The sequence below is a fragment of the Lissotriton helveticus genome, chromosome 1_1, assembly GCF_964261635.1.
Source record: "Lissotriton helveticus chromosome 1_1, aLisHel1.1, whole genome shotgun sequence".
Taxonomy (NCBI): domain Eukaryota; kingdom Metazoa; phylum Chordata; class Amphibia; order Caudata; family Salamandridae; genus Lissotriton; species Lissotriton helveticus.
In genome coordinates, this window is record NC_136057.1 from 1,262,810,539 (window position 1) to 1,262,828,642 (window position 18,104).

Genomic DNA, 18,104 nt, shown 5'->3' on the forward strand with positions numbered 1-18,104 from the left:
GCGTCTCGGGGTGGCTCGGTAGCATCCAGGGGTTCGGCCGGCGTTGAGTGCGTTGAGGGTGGCGGCGTCGTACGTCCGGCGGGTGGGCTGGGGTCTGCGAGGGCCAGGGGTCCTGGCGCTGGGCGCGGTCGGGCTTACCTTTGGCGCACCTTCGGCGCTCAATCGGTGCTCCCGCTGCGCGCGTCCGCTGCGCGGTCGCTCAGGGGGCGTCATAAGAAGGGGGACGGGAGGGCGGGTCTGCTGGGCTGGGCGAGCGTCCGGGCCAATGGGCCGGTGGTGGGCGGGGCCGCAGGGGCCAGCGGCGGGAAAAGTGGCGAGCGGCCGGCTCCGCTGTGGCTGGGCCGCTCGGGGGTGCTGGGGGGGCGGCGGTGGCGGCAGGCAGGCAGGGCAAGGAGGCTGGCTAGCAGGGCAGCAGGCGAGTGAGGGGGGTGACCCGGCCTCGAGAGGCACAGTGGTCACTCCCGCGGTCACCCAGGCGCTCCCCTTAAGAAGGGGGACGGGAGGGCGGGTCTGCTGGGCTGGGCGAGCGTCCGGGCCAATGGGCCGGTGGTGGGCGGGGCCGCAGGGGCCAGCGGCGGGAAAAGTGGCGAGCGGCCGGCTCCGCTGTGGCTGGGCCGATCGGGGGCGCTGGGGGGGCGGCGGTGGCGGCAGGCAGGCAGGCAGGGCAAGGAGGCTGGCTAGCAGGGCAGCAGGCGAGTGAGGGGGGTGACCCGGCCTCGAGAGGCACAGTGCCGAGTAAATGCCCTTACTAACAAGGTTAGACTCTGTGAACTTTAAAAACCGTACACAGGCTTGGGTTAGATAGTATTGTTCTTGCCTTATGACTATTGGCTGACAACTAGCCTTATCAAACCAATCAGGAACCTTCTTCCACTTACTATTACACGTCATCAAAACGAAGTACCACGTGATCGGGCCTTTGACCAATCACGCGCATGGTTATAATCCCTTGCCCCTGCCGGCCGCGGCTCCTCCCCGATCGGCTTGGATGCCGAGTGGTGAAGTACCGACTGACAGGTAGGCGAGGGGAAGGGCTATTCTTTCTTTTTTCAAACTTAATCCTTTTTTTAAAATGTATGATTGATGCATGCCCGCTTGGACGTTTTTGCCCGCTTGAAAACATGCTGCTTTCCAGGATCTGCTAACAATTGCTAACAGGTCTTTTACTCGTGCAGCCGGGTAGCTTCAGCTCCTGTTGAAAACGCGAGAGCTGAGTTTTTCAATATTTAAGAGATTTATACCTTTGAGTGGGTGATGGACGTGTGACTGATTGAACAGACACGGGATGGATGAATTCAAACATTGTCTCAACGGAGTTAGGTAACAGAGTTCTGTTTATTTATCTCCTTTGTTATAGAGCGGTGCTTCCCCTTTTCCTGAGCTGTGGCCAGGTGAGGTGTTTACCTCTTACAAGTACGGTAAGATGGTTTCTATGTACCAGATTGGTATCTCCTAAATCAGAGCCAATATTGAGACACATGCACGAACGAAGTGCCAGTGATACATAATATGGTCACTTGACTTTATATATATAAAAAACTTTAAAAAAATTTTTTAACTGAACTTTGCACGCTATGTTTTCTGTTCTTTATTTCCATTTTCATGAGTTTATTTCCTTGTAGTAGTCTTACACGACTTGGAAGAGCGAAAGAAACGATGCAGACACCTAGTGATTTCAGGTGATGTCTGTATCGGTTCTGATTTTGAGCACTAATTTTGGTTTCTTTTATCACTATTGTTTGCAGTAGCCATTACTAGACACGGTCCTGAAGAAAGCAATGACAATTGTGTCACGAATTGCTGAAACATGTTGACCATTTAAAACATCTAGGCAGTCCATACTATAGTGACTGTCAGTAACTACTTTTTAACATTGGAGGTTTGGGTAGCACCCGAATAAAATTATCAGTACCCTCTCATCCAATTTTAAGTACACTCCTTCTGATTATATTTTTTCACATTTATTTTTAGTGCACTGCAACATCAGTCCCCCATGTATCATGTGTGCTAAGATCCTCTTAATTGAGTAGTAAGACCATAATAAGACCCATCTGACCGGTTAAGGGTACCTTTACATACATCTGGACCCATCACTGTGAAAGTCTAGTGGCACTCCTGACTTTGGTCTTGTTTGGAATCCCAAATGATGAAGGGCGGTTCCGTGTGGTGACTGATGGGCATTCTTGGTTGACCACTACAGGTATGACCTTAGATTGTTACACACATGCTCAATGAACAACTGGATTACATGGCGTGCATTTTTTGAGTTCTTTCTAGACCCTCTGATATGTCTGTTGTTAAGTGTAGTGCACCCTGCCTTAGGGCTGTAAGGCCTGCTAGAGGGGGACTGACCTATGCCACAGGCAGTGTTTTGGTGGACGCGGCACACAGTGATGTGTGCTATGTCCATGCAAAAAGGGGCCCTTTGATACAGTGTACCAATGAAAGGAAAAATAATCACATTTAGATTAATAAGTATAATACATTTCTTATTTTCAGTCTGGGGTATCTTTCTGGAATTCTTTCCAGATAATCTTATCATTCCACTGTGACTCCCAGTCACAACTGTAATATGCAACAAGTGACTGACTGTCACCTTCTTTAGAATGTGCTCTGTAGTGTGGTGAATGGGAAGGGGCAATTGAGAGAACCTCTGGTATTTCTCTTGGGCTTATAACCTGGGCACTTCGGAATTATTAGCGTCTCATTAAAAGTTATTTTTTTCTGAGCTGCCAAAGTTTGAGCTACGATTTCACAGGTACATTGCTACTGATTTCTTGCTGCCTTTTTGAAATTAAAGCCCACATGTTGGAAAATGTGAGGTTTTTGGAATCAAAGGAATTTTGTTTTACGTATGTTCTTGGATTTTCTTCATTTCAGCAGCCTTAGTCTTTGGTATGTTTCGCGGCCCCTGTGGTCTAGTTAGACGCTGCAAGCTCTTCCCTGTGCTTTAAAGTACATGTTGAGGCAATATGTTCATTTGGCAAACTACACTTGTTAAGTAAAAAAAAAAAAGTATGGTCAAATGGAGAAGCCAACAGGCATGGTCATTCCTGCTACAACAAGACGAAAACCCTGTAAGAAAGCAAAAGGAAAAATTGTACATGCTAAAACCCTAAATGAAATGTTCTGACCCGGTTGATCTGAGCAGAGAGGTGAACTGTATCTATTTTTTGATTTGTTTTGTGCTGTAAATGCAGAAAATATGGAGCTACTGCAGTACACAGTGCACCAGATGACATTTGCCTTTAGATTCTATCAGGGCTTCCTTGTGAACTTATGTTGCAGTCTGTAAAAAACAATAAGTGTAAAAAAAAAAATTGAAGCATAATTAGGTCTTTAATGCAGAGAAAAAAAATTGCCAAAGTCAAGGTCTGGCTTGCATTTTCAGTTATAAGAAAGACGTACTAAAATATTTCAAGGACGCATGGAACAATTAATTCTTTAGTACATTAGCAACCAAGCAGAAGCAGCATATTAGGTGCTGGGTATGTCAGCCAGTATCTTAATGTGGTTGCTATGAACGTCAAAGGGTTGTTAAGCCCTTTGGCACACTTTTTAATTATTTTATTTGCATACAGTGATTTAATGTATCTTGCAGTGAACCAATAACATTAAAGATTGATTTTTGTATAGGATGCATGTATGAGAAAGTACTAAATGTAACAAAGTGGCTGACTGTGTACTTTTCAAATGTACATGCCCTCATGCATACCAATGGGAAGCACTTTCTCGAAGACGAAAGATCACAAACCGCAGCCCAGCAAGATTAAAATATTAAAAAGATTAAAATACTGCTCTCGGCTGACCCAAGCTTTGAATAATTTTGTGGCAAGAAAATTGCTGAAAGGTGCTCACCGGCAGAATTAAAAATACTGACAAAGCCACTCTAATCTCACATTGTTTTAAAACTCCTTATCTTCGATTTGAGAATGAGAACATACAAGACTCATACTTACCAAACTATTTATTCTAATAAAATGATATATGTTAATTGAACTCAATTTTATTCAAAATGTTTAATACTAAACCCAGATCCATCAAAATCCAACTCTTGTACTTTTCAATGCAATTTGAAAATACATTATGTTTTATACTTTCCTACAATTTTTTTTATATTCAATCAATGAGCAATAGTCATCATCATCCATGGATCAACAATATGCACAAAATATCTTCACCAATTGTTTGGTACTTCTTATAGCATAATTCAATGTTTGCTAATATTAGGAGGTTTTCTATCAATTCTCTCATTATTTAAGCATGCAAATTATAGACATTCAAATTTTAGATTTACATTTTATCTTTTTAGGTTCCCGCTTTACCCAGGTTAGGTCATGTTAAGGCAATCTATTTAATGTATAAGGTTAAATTGCCGTCAGTTTCAGAAAGGCTATCTTTTACTGTCTCAAGGAGAATATAAATACTCACCCTTTACTGGGTTGGAGCACCATGACAGGGAGTAGGAATCAACATATATCAACCTACAAACGTATTACCACGAAAAGTATGGTGAGCCCAACCAAGTAGGCCGATCATAAAGTTTACAGAACACCGCCAACAACTAAATTAAAATTCAAAAATGGATTGCGGTTAAACTATGCAACAGGAGGTAGGTATCAGTCAGTTTTGGGTGGGTCAATGCACCTTGAAGGTTCACTTTCACATCCAGCCAGGCCACATGAATAGCATAACCAACTATTTCTACTGTACATGACCTCATCCTTCAAACTACTCTTTTACCGTGAAACGCTGCTCCTGCAATTGTTTCCTTAAGTATTCTATTACCAAGTTACTGCCAAAGGTTCAGGTTTTGGTGTCATTAAACCTAATTAAAAGGATAGTGGCAGTTCCTAACACCAAGGGATTGCAATGGCGGTACATTAATTGACACTAACTTGACCGAAAGCGCCCCAAGGACTACCTCCCAAGTGATGGTCATGTAAATTTCACCATAAGAAACCTTTCTCTAGTTCAAGGTGCCTGCAACCTTTAAAACCTTTGCCACCACCCTGTCAATTCTCCCCCCCCCGCCACCCACACACACAAAAAAACATGTTCAGCATAATGTTTGCTTGTCTGGATTTTCCTGTCCAAAATGATGAGGTTCAATTTCTTAACAAAATGAGCATGTATCTTCACTTTTGGGTACCAGTGGAAAGTGGTAATCACAATTGTGCTGCCAGGTATGAAATCAAGCAACCTCGTTTCCTCTTGGGGAGTTTGGGTATTAAAAGGTCTCTCAGATAATGGAATGATTGTATTTGGAAAAGAAGTGCACATCCCGTATCGATTTAACATTCCAGCTATCCTAGAAGGAAGAATGCAGCCATCAATTCCAAGAGTGATAAGGAAAAAAAAAAAAAACACTGTAGATGCATATAAAAAACCAACACGTTTGCTTATGAAAATAAACCGGACATACTCCTGCACTGAGTTCATTTCCATGCTCTGCCATAATGCTGCTCTATCTGATATTACCACCTTAAGCACCCTGAGCAAATACTCTTAAGTATCACTCCTACCAGTGTACCACTGATGCCAAATATTGACAAGAGCACCCAGCAAAACGTGCTCAACCAGATGACAATGTGCAAATAAAAGATCAAAAACATACCAATGCCAAAAATTCGACCATGTCACACACATAAAGTTAGAGATACAACGTAAGTGTCATATATACCTCTGGATCTCCTTTGTCCCTTTCCTCCCAAACCCTTCAGCGACTCTGCGAAAACAAAAACAATTGCAAATAAAAATACAAACAGAAGGTAAGCACACTTACCTTAGAACTTAAAATTCCACACTCCCTTGGTAGACACAACGGACAGCTTTAATAAGCTAGCCCACATGTGAAATACATAAAACCCCTTAATCTAAAGAGAGTGCATGAGGAGAAAAGGGCGATCATTGCAATTCAAGCACGACAGCTCTATGTGAGGAACGCATGGATGTCCGAGATCTCCCTTCTATATTGCAAGAGTAAGAATGCTAGAAAATACAACATTCCTGAGAAAGCTCACAAGGTAAAGGAAAAGCGAAGTGTTCAATAGCAAGCCACGTTCCTGAAGCTTACAATAATTGGACAGGTTTCTAAGCAGAGTTGGCCATGAAATGTATACAAGTATTTCAATACGAAACAACTATTTAATACCTGGCTGAACAAGGGACTACCAAATTAGATGGAATATGTACATTTTTTGTATATATATATTTTTTTTAAGAACGTCTAGCTGGAGTTCCCCTGAGTAAAGCGTGCAAATCACTAAAAAGGGGCATTTACAAATTAAACCGATTTGGTGCATGGAACAACTGAGGAAATGCCAAACAGATGTTTAGCCTTACATTACACCAGGTGGGCCACATTCAGATTTAGTAGGGAAAAGGGAAAAATACACTACTTTCACTCAAAAGGATTATGAAGGGTATATTTTCTGATTTCGCACTAGTGCTAGAAAGCCTCTATACTGAGGCTCCCTAAAAGTTCCAATATCTACGGCAATATTAATATACATACATGCACATACAAAAATAGTGGAACGAAAAAAAAAAATCTCTAAAAGTTTGCTGAATTTCCTTTGATGATGCCTTTCCTCTGGCATTTGATCCATTACTGCTGTGCAACAAACATTAGGCTGGACATGAATGCGATATGCTTCTAGTTTAAACCCCTCATTTCAGTGTACTTCGATTACAAACTATTCCACAGCGATGCATTTTCATTTAAAACCAAGTTACCAAAACACAATTTCAGGCACACTTACCCAGGACAAACCTTGTCCCCTTTTTTCTCCTGCTGGACTGCACACTCGTAGCAAAAGACGTGTTTGCATGGTATCTGAAAAGGAACAATAGCCATTTAAATGCGATCTTTAGTAAATAATAAAGGCAAATGCAAACAAGTTTCTCGCCTGGAAACGACTTTTATTCAGGTCCTGAAGATTGCCTTTTTGTTTTAAGCGAGCAAAAAATGTAGTTAGTATGGAGATGAAGGTACCACTTATTCTTAAGATCAAATAGAATACGCCTCTAATGCTCAGTACATTATAAGAGATTGGCAAAGGAGTTTATTTATCTGCAACATCTATAACCATCTCACACTCACCACAGGCTAAAATAAAACACTATGAGACACCAGTGTATGATCTACCTTGAACCTCAATTTTGGTGAGCTGACAACAGTACATGACACTGATGCACACATTTTAAGACAAAACTCCCAAACTGAACTTTAGTCTAAATGTCAGAATGTGTCTCAGTTGGCCCTCTTTTTTTTTTTTACGTGTTGCTGCAGAATAAATAAAAAAAAAATTATATATATATATATATATATATATATATATATATATATATATATATATATATATATATATATATATATATATATATATATATATATATATATATATATATATATATATATATATATATATATATATATATATATATAAGAGCATTCTCCTGGTTCATCTAAAAAGGGCTTTCTCCACTTCACTTGATGTGATCATGATCTCGACTACTAACAAGAAAAAAAATAGAGCCTGCCAATTCATTTATAAGTAAGACGACCTCCAGCAGTCATGCCATTATTTGGTATTTGTAAGTCTTCATATGCACAAGCCACAAGTTCATTTATCTGTCAGTTTCCTAGAGCGATTGGAAAACTTTAAATAAACTCACAATTTCAAGAAGTCAAACTCAAAAAGTAACCTTGTTAGCAACGATATTTTAAGATGACAATGACAAAAGGGATACTTGTATGTATCGGCCATTACTACCTAAAATATCTTCCCAGAATTGTAACTTTCTTTATTGCAACCATTGTAACTATTAAAGAAAGTTGGGGGGTATAATATTTCCACTGTGCAGATACAGCTACACAGCAAGAGAGCGTAGAACAGCTGGCACCAAAAAGAGAAGCGAGCATTGGCAGAGCCAGTAGGTCTCGCCTTTGGGGCCTTATAAGTATTTAGTTATGCAGCACAATATCCTTGGTGCAACAACATCAATTGTTGCATGGCTAAACACTTATAAGGTCCTAAAGGAGAGACCTATTAGCTATGCCAATGCTTGTTTTGTAGGCAGGGGGAGATTAAGTAATTTGCCCAGAATCACAGGATGTTGCGCCGACGCCGAGACTCCCAACTGGTTCCCCACAGCCAAAGTAGGCAGCTCTGGCTGTACCGAAACATCTTTCTTTATAGTGGAGGTCATTGGGGTGAAACTAGATTTCCATAGTCATCTCTGGCAGAAGAGGCCCACAAAGAAACTCAAAAAGAATTGCCAACTTCGGTTCCCAGATATTCACTCCCAGTACTAAGGCCAATAGAAGAATTCAGCAGTGGCGGGATGAATTATGAGACATTACGTGCCAAATCTGCTGTGTTAATATTTTAACATTTCCAAACAATGTTTTATACTTTTCAGCCTAATGGTCACCTTTTTAAAATGCCCGATCACAGTAATAAAATCGCTTTAAAATGGCAGGTTAACGTTTGAGAAGTGCTTGGTGCCGCCCCCCATGTGCAGAAACGTGAACAACTTTTGATCCACTTGACCGTGAAACTTTTTTTTGTTAAAGTCTGTAGGTCACAAAGCAGAGATTCATATTATGTGGAAAGCGCCGCCATCTTAGTTCCTCCCTGAGGCTATCTATGGTATTAGTCAACACCAGAAGAAATGCGTTACTTACCTGTAACAGCAGTTATCCAGTATTGGTGTCTTTCATGGATTCACATGCCTGAATCATTCCCCGTCGTCGAGACGGGAGCCTCCGGTACATAAAAAAGTAATGTCCTATAGACATACATAGAGAAAATAGGCCTAAGGGCATCCCCTTAGTAGCCTTTCTTAGTCCTTATGTAAAAAGGACCAAACTCTCCTAGTCAGCCAATCAGCTCCGACCTCCCTCTAGAACCTTCCTGGGAGGAGCCTCAGTCCCTCAGATTTTCGTACGCACCCAGCTAGGTAGGCGTAATGTTGTCAGAGAGGGATGTGAGTCCTTCCCGGGGAGGCGGGAGGGTTGCATGTGAATCCATGAAAGACACCAATACTGGATAACTGCTGTTACAGGTAAGTAACGCATTTCTTATCCAGTATTAGGGGTGCATTTCATGGATTCACATGCCTGAATCAGAATAGTTAGCAATCAGATATGCAGATTTGTGATGTAAATCAGTTCTGCAGTCATGTTAGACAATGCATATATCATCACATATAGTATCACAAGAGCAAGGAATGTGCATACCTGGATGGCGGGATGTAGGAAGGCTCACCTCACTGAAAGAGATGGCGAAGCACCGCTTGACCCACTGCCATATCCTTCTGAAGTTCGATATCCAGGCAGTAGTGGCTGGAGAAAGTGTGCGGTGACTTCCAGGTCGCCGCTCTGCCAATGTCCAAGAATGGCACCCCCGCGAAGAGTGCTGCTGACGTGGACATCGCCCTGGTGGAATGTGCAGTGACCTGATCAGTCAAAGGCCGTCCGGCCTGGTCATGGCAGAATGCAATCGTTGATGAGATCCATCTTGAGATGCTTTGTTTCGTGAGGGACAGGCCCATTCTTGGTCTGCTGTATGCCACGAACAGTTGTGAAGAGTTTCTGAAAGTCTTAGACTTATCTAGGTAGAACCTGAGACATCTTTGAGATCTAAAGAATGTAGAGCCCTTCCTGCTGCGGTTGAAGGGTTCGCAAAGAAAGTTTGAAGGATTATTGGCTCATTGAGATGAAAGTCTGAAGGCACCTTTGGAATGAATTTTGGGTTCGGTCTCAGCACCATGCTAGCATTCCTGAACTGCATGTATGGTTCCTGAATGGACAGAGCTTGGAGCTCGCTCACTCTTCTGGATAGAAAACCGCCTGTAGCCCACTGACTTAGTGGGGATTTTTCACGAGACATACTTTGGGTCAGCTCCGTGTACTGGTTGAACGGATGTTTCATGAGCTTGGTAAAAACCACATTGAGATGCCAGGAGGTGGCAACATCCTTACTGGCGGGAAATATAAACGTTTCAGAACTTGCTTAATCAACCCGCTTGACCAGAGCGATGGGCTCGTTTGAATTCTTTTATAACGAGATAGCACTGTTAAGTGTACTGTAATGGATAGATAAGGCAATATTTGCACCAGTGATGTGGAGAAAAGCATATTTCTGCGGTCGACACCGCAGACACAAAGCGCTTCCCTTTCCGGGAATATGTTCATGTGCTATCCGCACTTGCTCTGGCAAGAATGTCTACAGCCCTGTGGATTATTCAGATTGTGGAACCCTGAACTCAGGGGTCAGGCGACCAACCAGAGAGACTTCAGACCCTGATGTCGAACTGCATTATCGATCATAGGAAGCAGAGATAGATACTGCCGCCGGTGGATCGGCGGCTACAGGGATAGGTGGTGGATAGATACTGCCGCCAGGGGATCGGCGGCCTGATGTCGAACTGCATTATCGATCATAGGAAGCAGAGATAGATACTGCCGCCGGTGGATCGGCGGCTACAGGGATAGGTGGTGGATAGATACTGCCGCCGGTGGATCGGCGGCCTGATGTCGAACTGCATTATCGATCATAGGAAGCAGAGATAGATACTGCCGCCGGTGGATCGGCGGCTACAGGGATAGGTGGTGGATAGATACTGCCGCCAGGGGATCGGCGGCCTGATGTCGAACTGCATTATCGATCATAGGAAGCAGAGATAGATACTGCCGCCGGTGGATCGGCGGCTACAGGGATAGGTGGTGGAGTTCTGTGAACCAATGTCGCCTCGGCCCAATTGGGTCTATTAAAATCAGAATACAAGGCTCCACCAACCTTGTCTTGAGGACAATGGGAGCATCGGGAATGGTGGAAAGGCCTACGCAAAGACATTGCGCCATGCGGTTGGAGATGCATTCCCTAGCCAATTACCGAAGTGTGGGCATTCGGCTTTCATTCACGTCGCAATTAGATCCATTTGCGGCGTGTTTTATCTGGAGAAGATGTGGCCAATGATTTGTTGGTCCAGCGCCCTGTTACAATGGTTTCTGCCTGCTGAACGCATCGGTGAGCCCATTGTTCGTCTTATTCTTGGTAGGCAAGCTGAAAGGCCCAGGAAGACCGTCAGCAGTTCAGGCAGATTGATATGTAGTGTCTTCTCCATAGGAGACTACCTTCCGCATTTTGTGACGACGTGAGGAACCGCCGGAAGTAGGAGTGACAAGCCTTGAGACAGTTTTTGAGAGGATATTCCTCATTGTAGGACTCCGGCCATGTGAGGATTCCCTTTTATGTGGCAAGATGACCTTGTAGATTGTAACCACTGCTTCGATAGCGCCTCTTGTAGAGGTCTCGTTCGTAGTTGAGAGCGAGGAATCAGGAGGATACACTATCACTCTCTGATGGGAAAACCTTTGCTGACCGTGTGGCCAGGGTTATACCTAGGAAACTGATGTACCTAGGAAACTGATGTAGTGAGAAGGTTTCAGGACCGATTTTTCCTGATTGAGGATGAGATCCAAGCATCGAAAACTGAAAGCAGGCGTTGGGAGACCTGGACACGTCTTTTAAGGATGAAGCCTTGAGCAGGCAGTCCTTCAGAAACCGAAAGACTTGGTGTCCTAGTTATGTCGCTCCCAGGGAACTGTATTTCGTGAATATGTGTGGTGCAGACTTGAGCTCGAAAGGCAGAACGCGAAACCGTAAATGTCTGCCCACTACTGCAAATCGTAAGTACTTTTAGCGATTCCTGTGAAGTGGGATATGGAAGTAAACGTCCTGTTTGCTGGACCTCATGGATTACCATGCGAAACAACTGCCTCTTTTAGGAGGGTGTTGAAGTCTCTGAAGCCCAAGGTTGGTCTCCTCCTCTTATCTTTGTTCTGGATTTAAAAAGGAAGCGGAACAAAAAAAGCCCCTTTTCCCTTATGAGGAGGAGGTACTCTCGCTATAGCTCCTTTGAGGAGGAGGAACTCTCGCTATAGCTCCTTTCTACAGCATAATCCAGACGTAGATGCAGCTGTATATCTTGATATCTCCGCTGCCCGTTCCATGAGAAGACAATTTCTCAGAAGATGGGTGCTTGTTTTGCTATTGTCGGCGACTGAAGGCATTGTGGTCTACTCTGGCCTGAAGAGCAGGAAGATTGGAATTGATAATTTCCTTTGAGGGAAGACCTTCTTCTTCCTCCATTTGTACTAAAGGACAGGTTCATATACTGAGGAGTGTCCAAAGCTCTCGCATTGTCTGTTTCGTTAACTTTTCGTGCCAATAGTGAGTGGCCCTCATCTGGCCTGTCCAGAAACGTTGTTTGCACCTCAGGACGGAAAGGGCCCTCCTTGGATCCGCAAGACTGCTGGTCCAGCCACTTGCGGAACCCTGTCATAGCGATATTCCTCGCGCAGTCTATGGTTTAACGCCAATGCACCGCCTCTAGCGGAATCCACCTAACTTCCTCTTCGGATGAGTCTGGTAATTCCGGCTGGTATGGGGCCAGTGTGCCCACAATTTTTCCATGCTAGCGTACCAAGAGCGCTAGAACGTTCACAGAGGAAAACCTGTTCGTAAGGTTGTCCACTCTTAGACCCTCCTTATCAGGAGGAGGTGACAACGGGGCCGAAGGATCCCCGGAGTTTTTCTAGGCCGCCTGTGGCACTACGGAGTCCGGCTTAGAAAGTTCCTGTTAAGCACGCCGGTGCTGTATCTGGCGCCTTATACTTCTTCTCCAACGGAGGGATCACCAGTGATACAGAGGAGGGGTACTACCGGACCCTTACCTCTTCTGACTATAGGTAATGGATAACCCGTATTGACCTTACTGCCTTCTTGTAGGGTTCTTTGAAGACGTACAAGAAGCAGGCCTGTTCTTGAGAGGTCATGGAGATCTTAAAACGTTGAGCAGCTCTCCATACCACCTTAGAAGAGATTCCAGAAGTGGTGGAGTTCCTTCTTCGTCGATGAATCCGTCGACGAGGTTGCCGTCATAGACTATGCCATCGTAGACGCGCAGTCATAGATGACCATACCCCCTTAAAAGAGATTACAGACTTGGTGGATTTCCTCCTTCGTTGACGAGTTCGTCGACAAGATCTCCGTCAGAGAGCATGCCGTCGTAGACGAGCAGTCATAGATGAGGCCGTCGTAGACTACTCGTAGACAAGGCCGTCGACGCCGTCGTAGACTAGCCTCCGTAGCTGAGTCCGTCGTAGATGAGGTCATCATAGACTAGACCATCCTAGACGAGGCTATCGTAGACGAGTCCCTCGTAGACTAGGCCATCGTAGACGAGGCCCACGTAGACGAGGCCCGCGTAGAGGAGGCCATCTTAGGCTAGGCCATCTTAGAGAAGGCCCTGGTCGACCAGACAGGCTGTCATAGACGATGTCGTCAATGACTATGCCGCCGTAGACGAGTCCTCGAAGATGAGCCTACGTAGATGAGGCTATCGTTGATACCGTAGACAGGGCGTCGTAGGCGAGCAGTCGACTCCTTAGACTAGCCCTTGTAGACGAGGCCGTCATAGACTAGGCCGTCGTAGACTAGGACATCGTGGACTAGGCCATCGAGCACTAGGCCTTCGTAGACGACTAGGCCATCGATCATTAGGCCTCCATAGAGTAGGCCAGTAGACTAGGCCATCGTAGACTATAGATTAGGCCATTGTAGACTAGGTCCTCGTAGACTAGGCCCTGTAGACTAGGCCCTGTAGACGCTGTAGACAGGCCGCCGTAGACAGGCTGCCGTAGACAGGCTGTCATAGACGCGCCCACGAAAATGCGCCTTTGTAGATGAGGCCATCATCGTAGATGAGGCCATTATCGAAACCGTAGACAGGCCTTCGTTCCGAGAGGCTGTCGTCGATGGTCTCGTCGTCGACGTCGACGGTCCTCGCCGTCGACGGTCCTCGCCGTCGACGGTCCTCGCCGTCGACGGTCCTCGCCGTCGACGGTCCTCGCCGTCGACGGTCCTCGCCGTCGACGGTCGTCGCCGTAGACGGTCCTCGCCGTCGACGGTCCTCGCCGTCGACGGTCCTCGCCGTCGACGGTCCTCGCCGTCGACGGTCTTCGCCGTCGACGGTCCTCGCCGTCGACGGTCCTCGCCGTCGTCGACGGTCCTCGCCGTCGTCGACGGTCCTCGCCGTCGTCGACGGTCCTCGTCGTCGACGGTCCTCGCCGTCGACGGTCCTCGCCGTCGACGGTCCTCGCCGTCGTCGACGGTCCTCGCCGTCGTCGACGTCGACGGTGTCAAAGTCGACGTCCATGGTGTCGTCGACGGTCTCGTCGTCGACGTCGATGTCCTCGTCGTCGACGCTCTCGGCGCTCCAATCGTCGACGTCGACGGTGTCGCCGTCGACGTCTATGGTCTCGTCGTCGACGTCATCGTCGACGCGTCGTCGTCGACGCTCTCATTGTAATGATGATGGTTTTGACATCGATGGCTTCTTAGGCTGTACCTCAGGAGGTATAGACGACGCCTTTCTGAACGATCCTATGACCAGAGGAGGGGATATAGACGGCTCATACGTCGTCTATTTTGTCCGATATTTCTCCAAAGCAAGTCCTTTACTCTCCTTTCCCACAGAGTGGGGAGATCCTTGAAGGACTGCGCCCGGAAGACCCCTGAGCGGTCTTTTTTGGGGCCTTCTCAGGATGGTACCCTGAGGAATGAGTCTGAGGAGATTCTCTATTGAGGTCTCCTGGACTTTGAGGGCAACACCTCATCGCAGTAACTGGAGAAATAAATAACCTCCTTTCTGGCCTTAACCATATTAACAGCCTCTGTTCACGACCCTTCAAAAGTCACTTGAAAAAGTAACATACCTTGTAGCCTTTGGTCTGTGAGTGTGAGGAACCGAGCAGAGCCACCTCTTGGAACAAGAAGTGCAGGCTCCAAACAGAAATCTTCCGTTCTTTCCCTTGTTAGACCTTCTTTAAAGAAATTATTTGAAGATAAAGAATGTATTTGAAGATATCCATAGTAGAAAAGCCAAATTAAGTGAAAAAAACACAGAATCTGAGCAGAGCTCAGAGGAGACTCCCTTAGCACAACGTGCGGTAGAAAATCTGAGGGACTGAGGCTCCTCCCAGGAAGGTTCTAGAGGGAGGTCGGAGCTGATTGGCTGACTAGGAGAGTTTGGTCCTTTTTACATAAGGACTAAGAAAGGCTACTAAGGGGAGGACCTTAGGCCTATTTTCTCTATGTATGTCTATAGGACATTACTTTTTTATGTACCGGAGGCTCCCGTCTCGACGACGGGGAATGATTCAGGCATGTGAATCCATGAAAGACACCCCTAATACTGGATAAACCATGGTGATGCAGTGAATGTGGTTTTAAAGACAAGCATCCGCAGAGATTGAAAGTTGCTTCAGTAACTAAAATGAGCGGGCCCCTCCAGGGCAATGTCATGCAAACTTGCTGTGCTTGTTTAAAATCAGACTCGTGGACTAGTGACTACCTCTCTCCCCCCACTACAGAGCACTTGAGAGCTATATTCAGTGTTTCAATAACGAAGACAATCAGAAGCATCCGAACAATGGACGTCATTCAGGACTGGCAGCTGCGATTCAGTGCCAAGAACTGACAGGGGCAGATCGCCCTTCTGGGCACTAGGGCTCTGCCCTACTTATATTCTACCCATGTTTATTATACTAATAGGTAATAGCTTAATAAAACTGGACATTGGCTAGAAGCGGAGAGAAGTAAAATACAGTGAATATTGTGTTCCAACTGGCAGCTGGGAGAGACCGTGAATGCGTGAACAGGACTTTACTTGCAAGCATTTGTGTATGAGAGAATGAAGAAGCAGCAAGTGAAAATGAGGGAGACTGTGTTGGTGAGTTAGAGTGAATGAAATAGAGGCTGCAAGTGTGAGAAGGTGTTAGAATGATTGAGAGGCAGTGTTGCACAGTGCAAGGTGGTGTGGCTGTGATGGAGTGCGTGATGAAGAGGTAGATGACCAAGGAGGGAAGAGTAGCCATATTTGGAATAAGGAGGGACAATTAAGAGGAATGGATGGGATTTGTTGTGGCATGGGGAGGTTGAGGCGGTACTGGAGCCAATGATAGGAACGAACGGTGAGGAGTATGAATAAAAGGGAAAGACGCACAAGCTTGAAATATGGGAACAAAGGGGCAATTATCTAGAATGAGGACTGAAAGTTAGAACGGGGAGTGAGAATGAAGGGGGTGAGTAAATAAGCAACACAGAAGACTAGAAGAGCAAGGATGACTTGAATGCCTGTGGTGAGAGGCAGGGATTGGGGGGGATGTGACTGGCTCGTTAATGGAGAGGCAAAAAGGAGACGGAGAGAGCGGAGCGAGTGAGCGAGGAGAGAGCCATGCGCATGCGTTTGCTGGTCCGGGAGTGGTGCGTACGTGTATGCGCGCGCGCGCAGTCTGCTCTTTTCCGGAGCACATACTCGTGCTTGGGGCGCACTACTAAGTACTCCCGCAAGATGTAGGCCGCCACAAGCACGAGTATGTGCTTCGAAAAAGAGCTGAACGACGCCTAAAGGTCTCCTATGCAGCGCATGCGCACTGCATAGGCGAGACCTAAAAAAGATCAATAAAAAGGCTGGGTGTTAACATTCCAATTGGGAGCCAGCTAATCATTTCCCTAAATTATTTTCAGATATCCATAAAAAAAAGCTCTACTCTAAATGTATACGGCATTCAAAACAAATATCTTAGTAGGTCGATGCACAGAAGGTCCTGCATCTGTCAAAAATATAGGTATTCATTATACTGTCAGAGGGCGACATTCAGCCTGACAGACCATTTTTTGAGACCCCCAAGATCAGTAACACTTCTGCCCCATAGCAACACCTGTGCTGTTGCTGCTGTTGGCGGTTTACAATTTGTCCTTCAGTATGGGTTTTGTAACAACCTCCTTGATAATCCTGCAACTACCGCAAAACTCTGGTCGAGTTTCTTTTTTTTGTACATTAATCAGATAGGTATGTGCACGCTTTAATAAAAGACCACACTCCGCCCGCATTACACATGTCCAGCGGAGAACATGAGAGCCATTTGATTCAGCTCCATAATCCGTATGGCAGGTGTGTGGTTTAAAAATAACCGGTCAGACCGGGCAAGCATCATAGCACAAGCAGGGTCAGAAATCAATTTAATGATCTAAACATTCTCAAAAGCAGTTTGGAAATCAGTGCATTACCTCAAACACAACACTGGCGGTCTTGGGGTCTCATTCCTTTTCACTCAAACTCGTTCACTTTTTCTACCCAAATCTCCTGTTCTGCCTACTGGCACTCTTCCGCTCTTTCTAGTGCCCACTTCCACCCTGTTGCTGTGTTGGTAGCACTATTTCTCTCTCTAGTGGTTTCACCCCCTCCCCCCACCCCTCCCCCCCCAGAGGCGTTTACACTCATTCTGTCTGCGACTACCTCACACTTTCATCCTGGTCTCTCATTTGTTCTTTCTTTTGTATCTCTTTCAAGCTTTCTCATTGCTTTCCATAATAATCTATTTTAGAACACAAATAATAGAAATGGGAGCAAAAGGTGTGAATTGACACGCAGGAATACAGATTCCAGCCAAGGGTATATTGAGAAAAAGGACGTAGTAGCAACCTAACCTAGGCTTAACAAAGTGCATAAAATGGTTAGGTTTTTGGCACCAAAAGCTTTCAGACTTTGCCCTTCAAGAGCATGCCTATTAAGGAAAAATGCGGGTATATTTATGTCTTTCGTCCACATGGAACAAAATCCTTCATATGGAACGAGCATTAGCAAAACTAAGGTTTAACGTTTGTAAGGCTAATATTAAATGTGCTAACAATCTTGGAATGACGGCCGAAGGGAGAACATGCCGGCCAGCTGAGGAGCCCGGTCATGAGCTCCAAGCTCTCCAGGCGGAACAAAAAAATTAAGCGCATACAACTTTTCTACACTAACAGGAAAACTTAAATCGAAGTTAAGCAAGGCATGTAACTAAATACCTTGAACCTGTCTGATGTCTGCAGCACCGCAAGGACCAGGAGGAATCATCAGGTTTCGGCAGACCAGCGAGCGGAGTATGGGCGGAGGCAGCCTCAGCTCGATGTAGCAATCTGAAGACCGCAGCTAGGGTTTCCTTCCGGGGCAAGATGACGGCTAGCCTCAGTTACAGGGCA

At 45.6% G+C, this 18,104-nt stretch overlaps 1 protein-coding gene across 2 annotated transcripts in view; it reads right to left on the reverse strand.

Moving 5' to 3' along the window:
- The window catches only part of CBLL1 (Cbl proto-oncogene like 1), a 181,653-nt gene that overhangs the window by 20,240 nt on the left and 143,309 nt on the right, over positions 1-18,104 (reverse strand). The window contains exons 5-6 of one of the 2 annotated variants that reach the window (XM_078680169.1): positions 6,765-6,838; positions 5,684-5,728 (exon numbers count right to left, since the gene is read on the reverse strand). In XM_078680169.1, coding sequence (XP_078536295.1) covers positions 5,684-5,728; positions 6,765-6,838 — 119 coding nt within the window. The remainder of the gene's footprint in view (positions 1-5,683; positions 5,729-6,764; positions 6,839-18,104) is intronic. The other variant, XM_078680178.1, reaches the window with a different exon arrangement.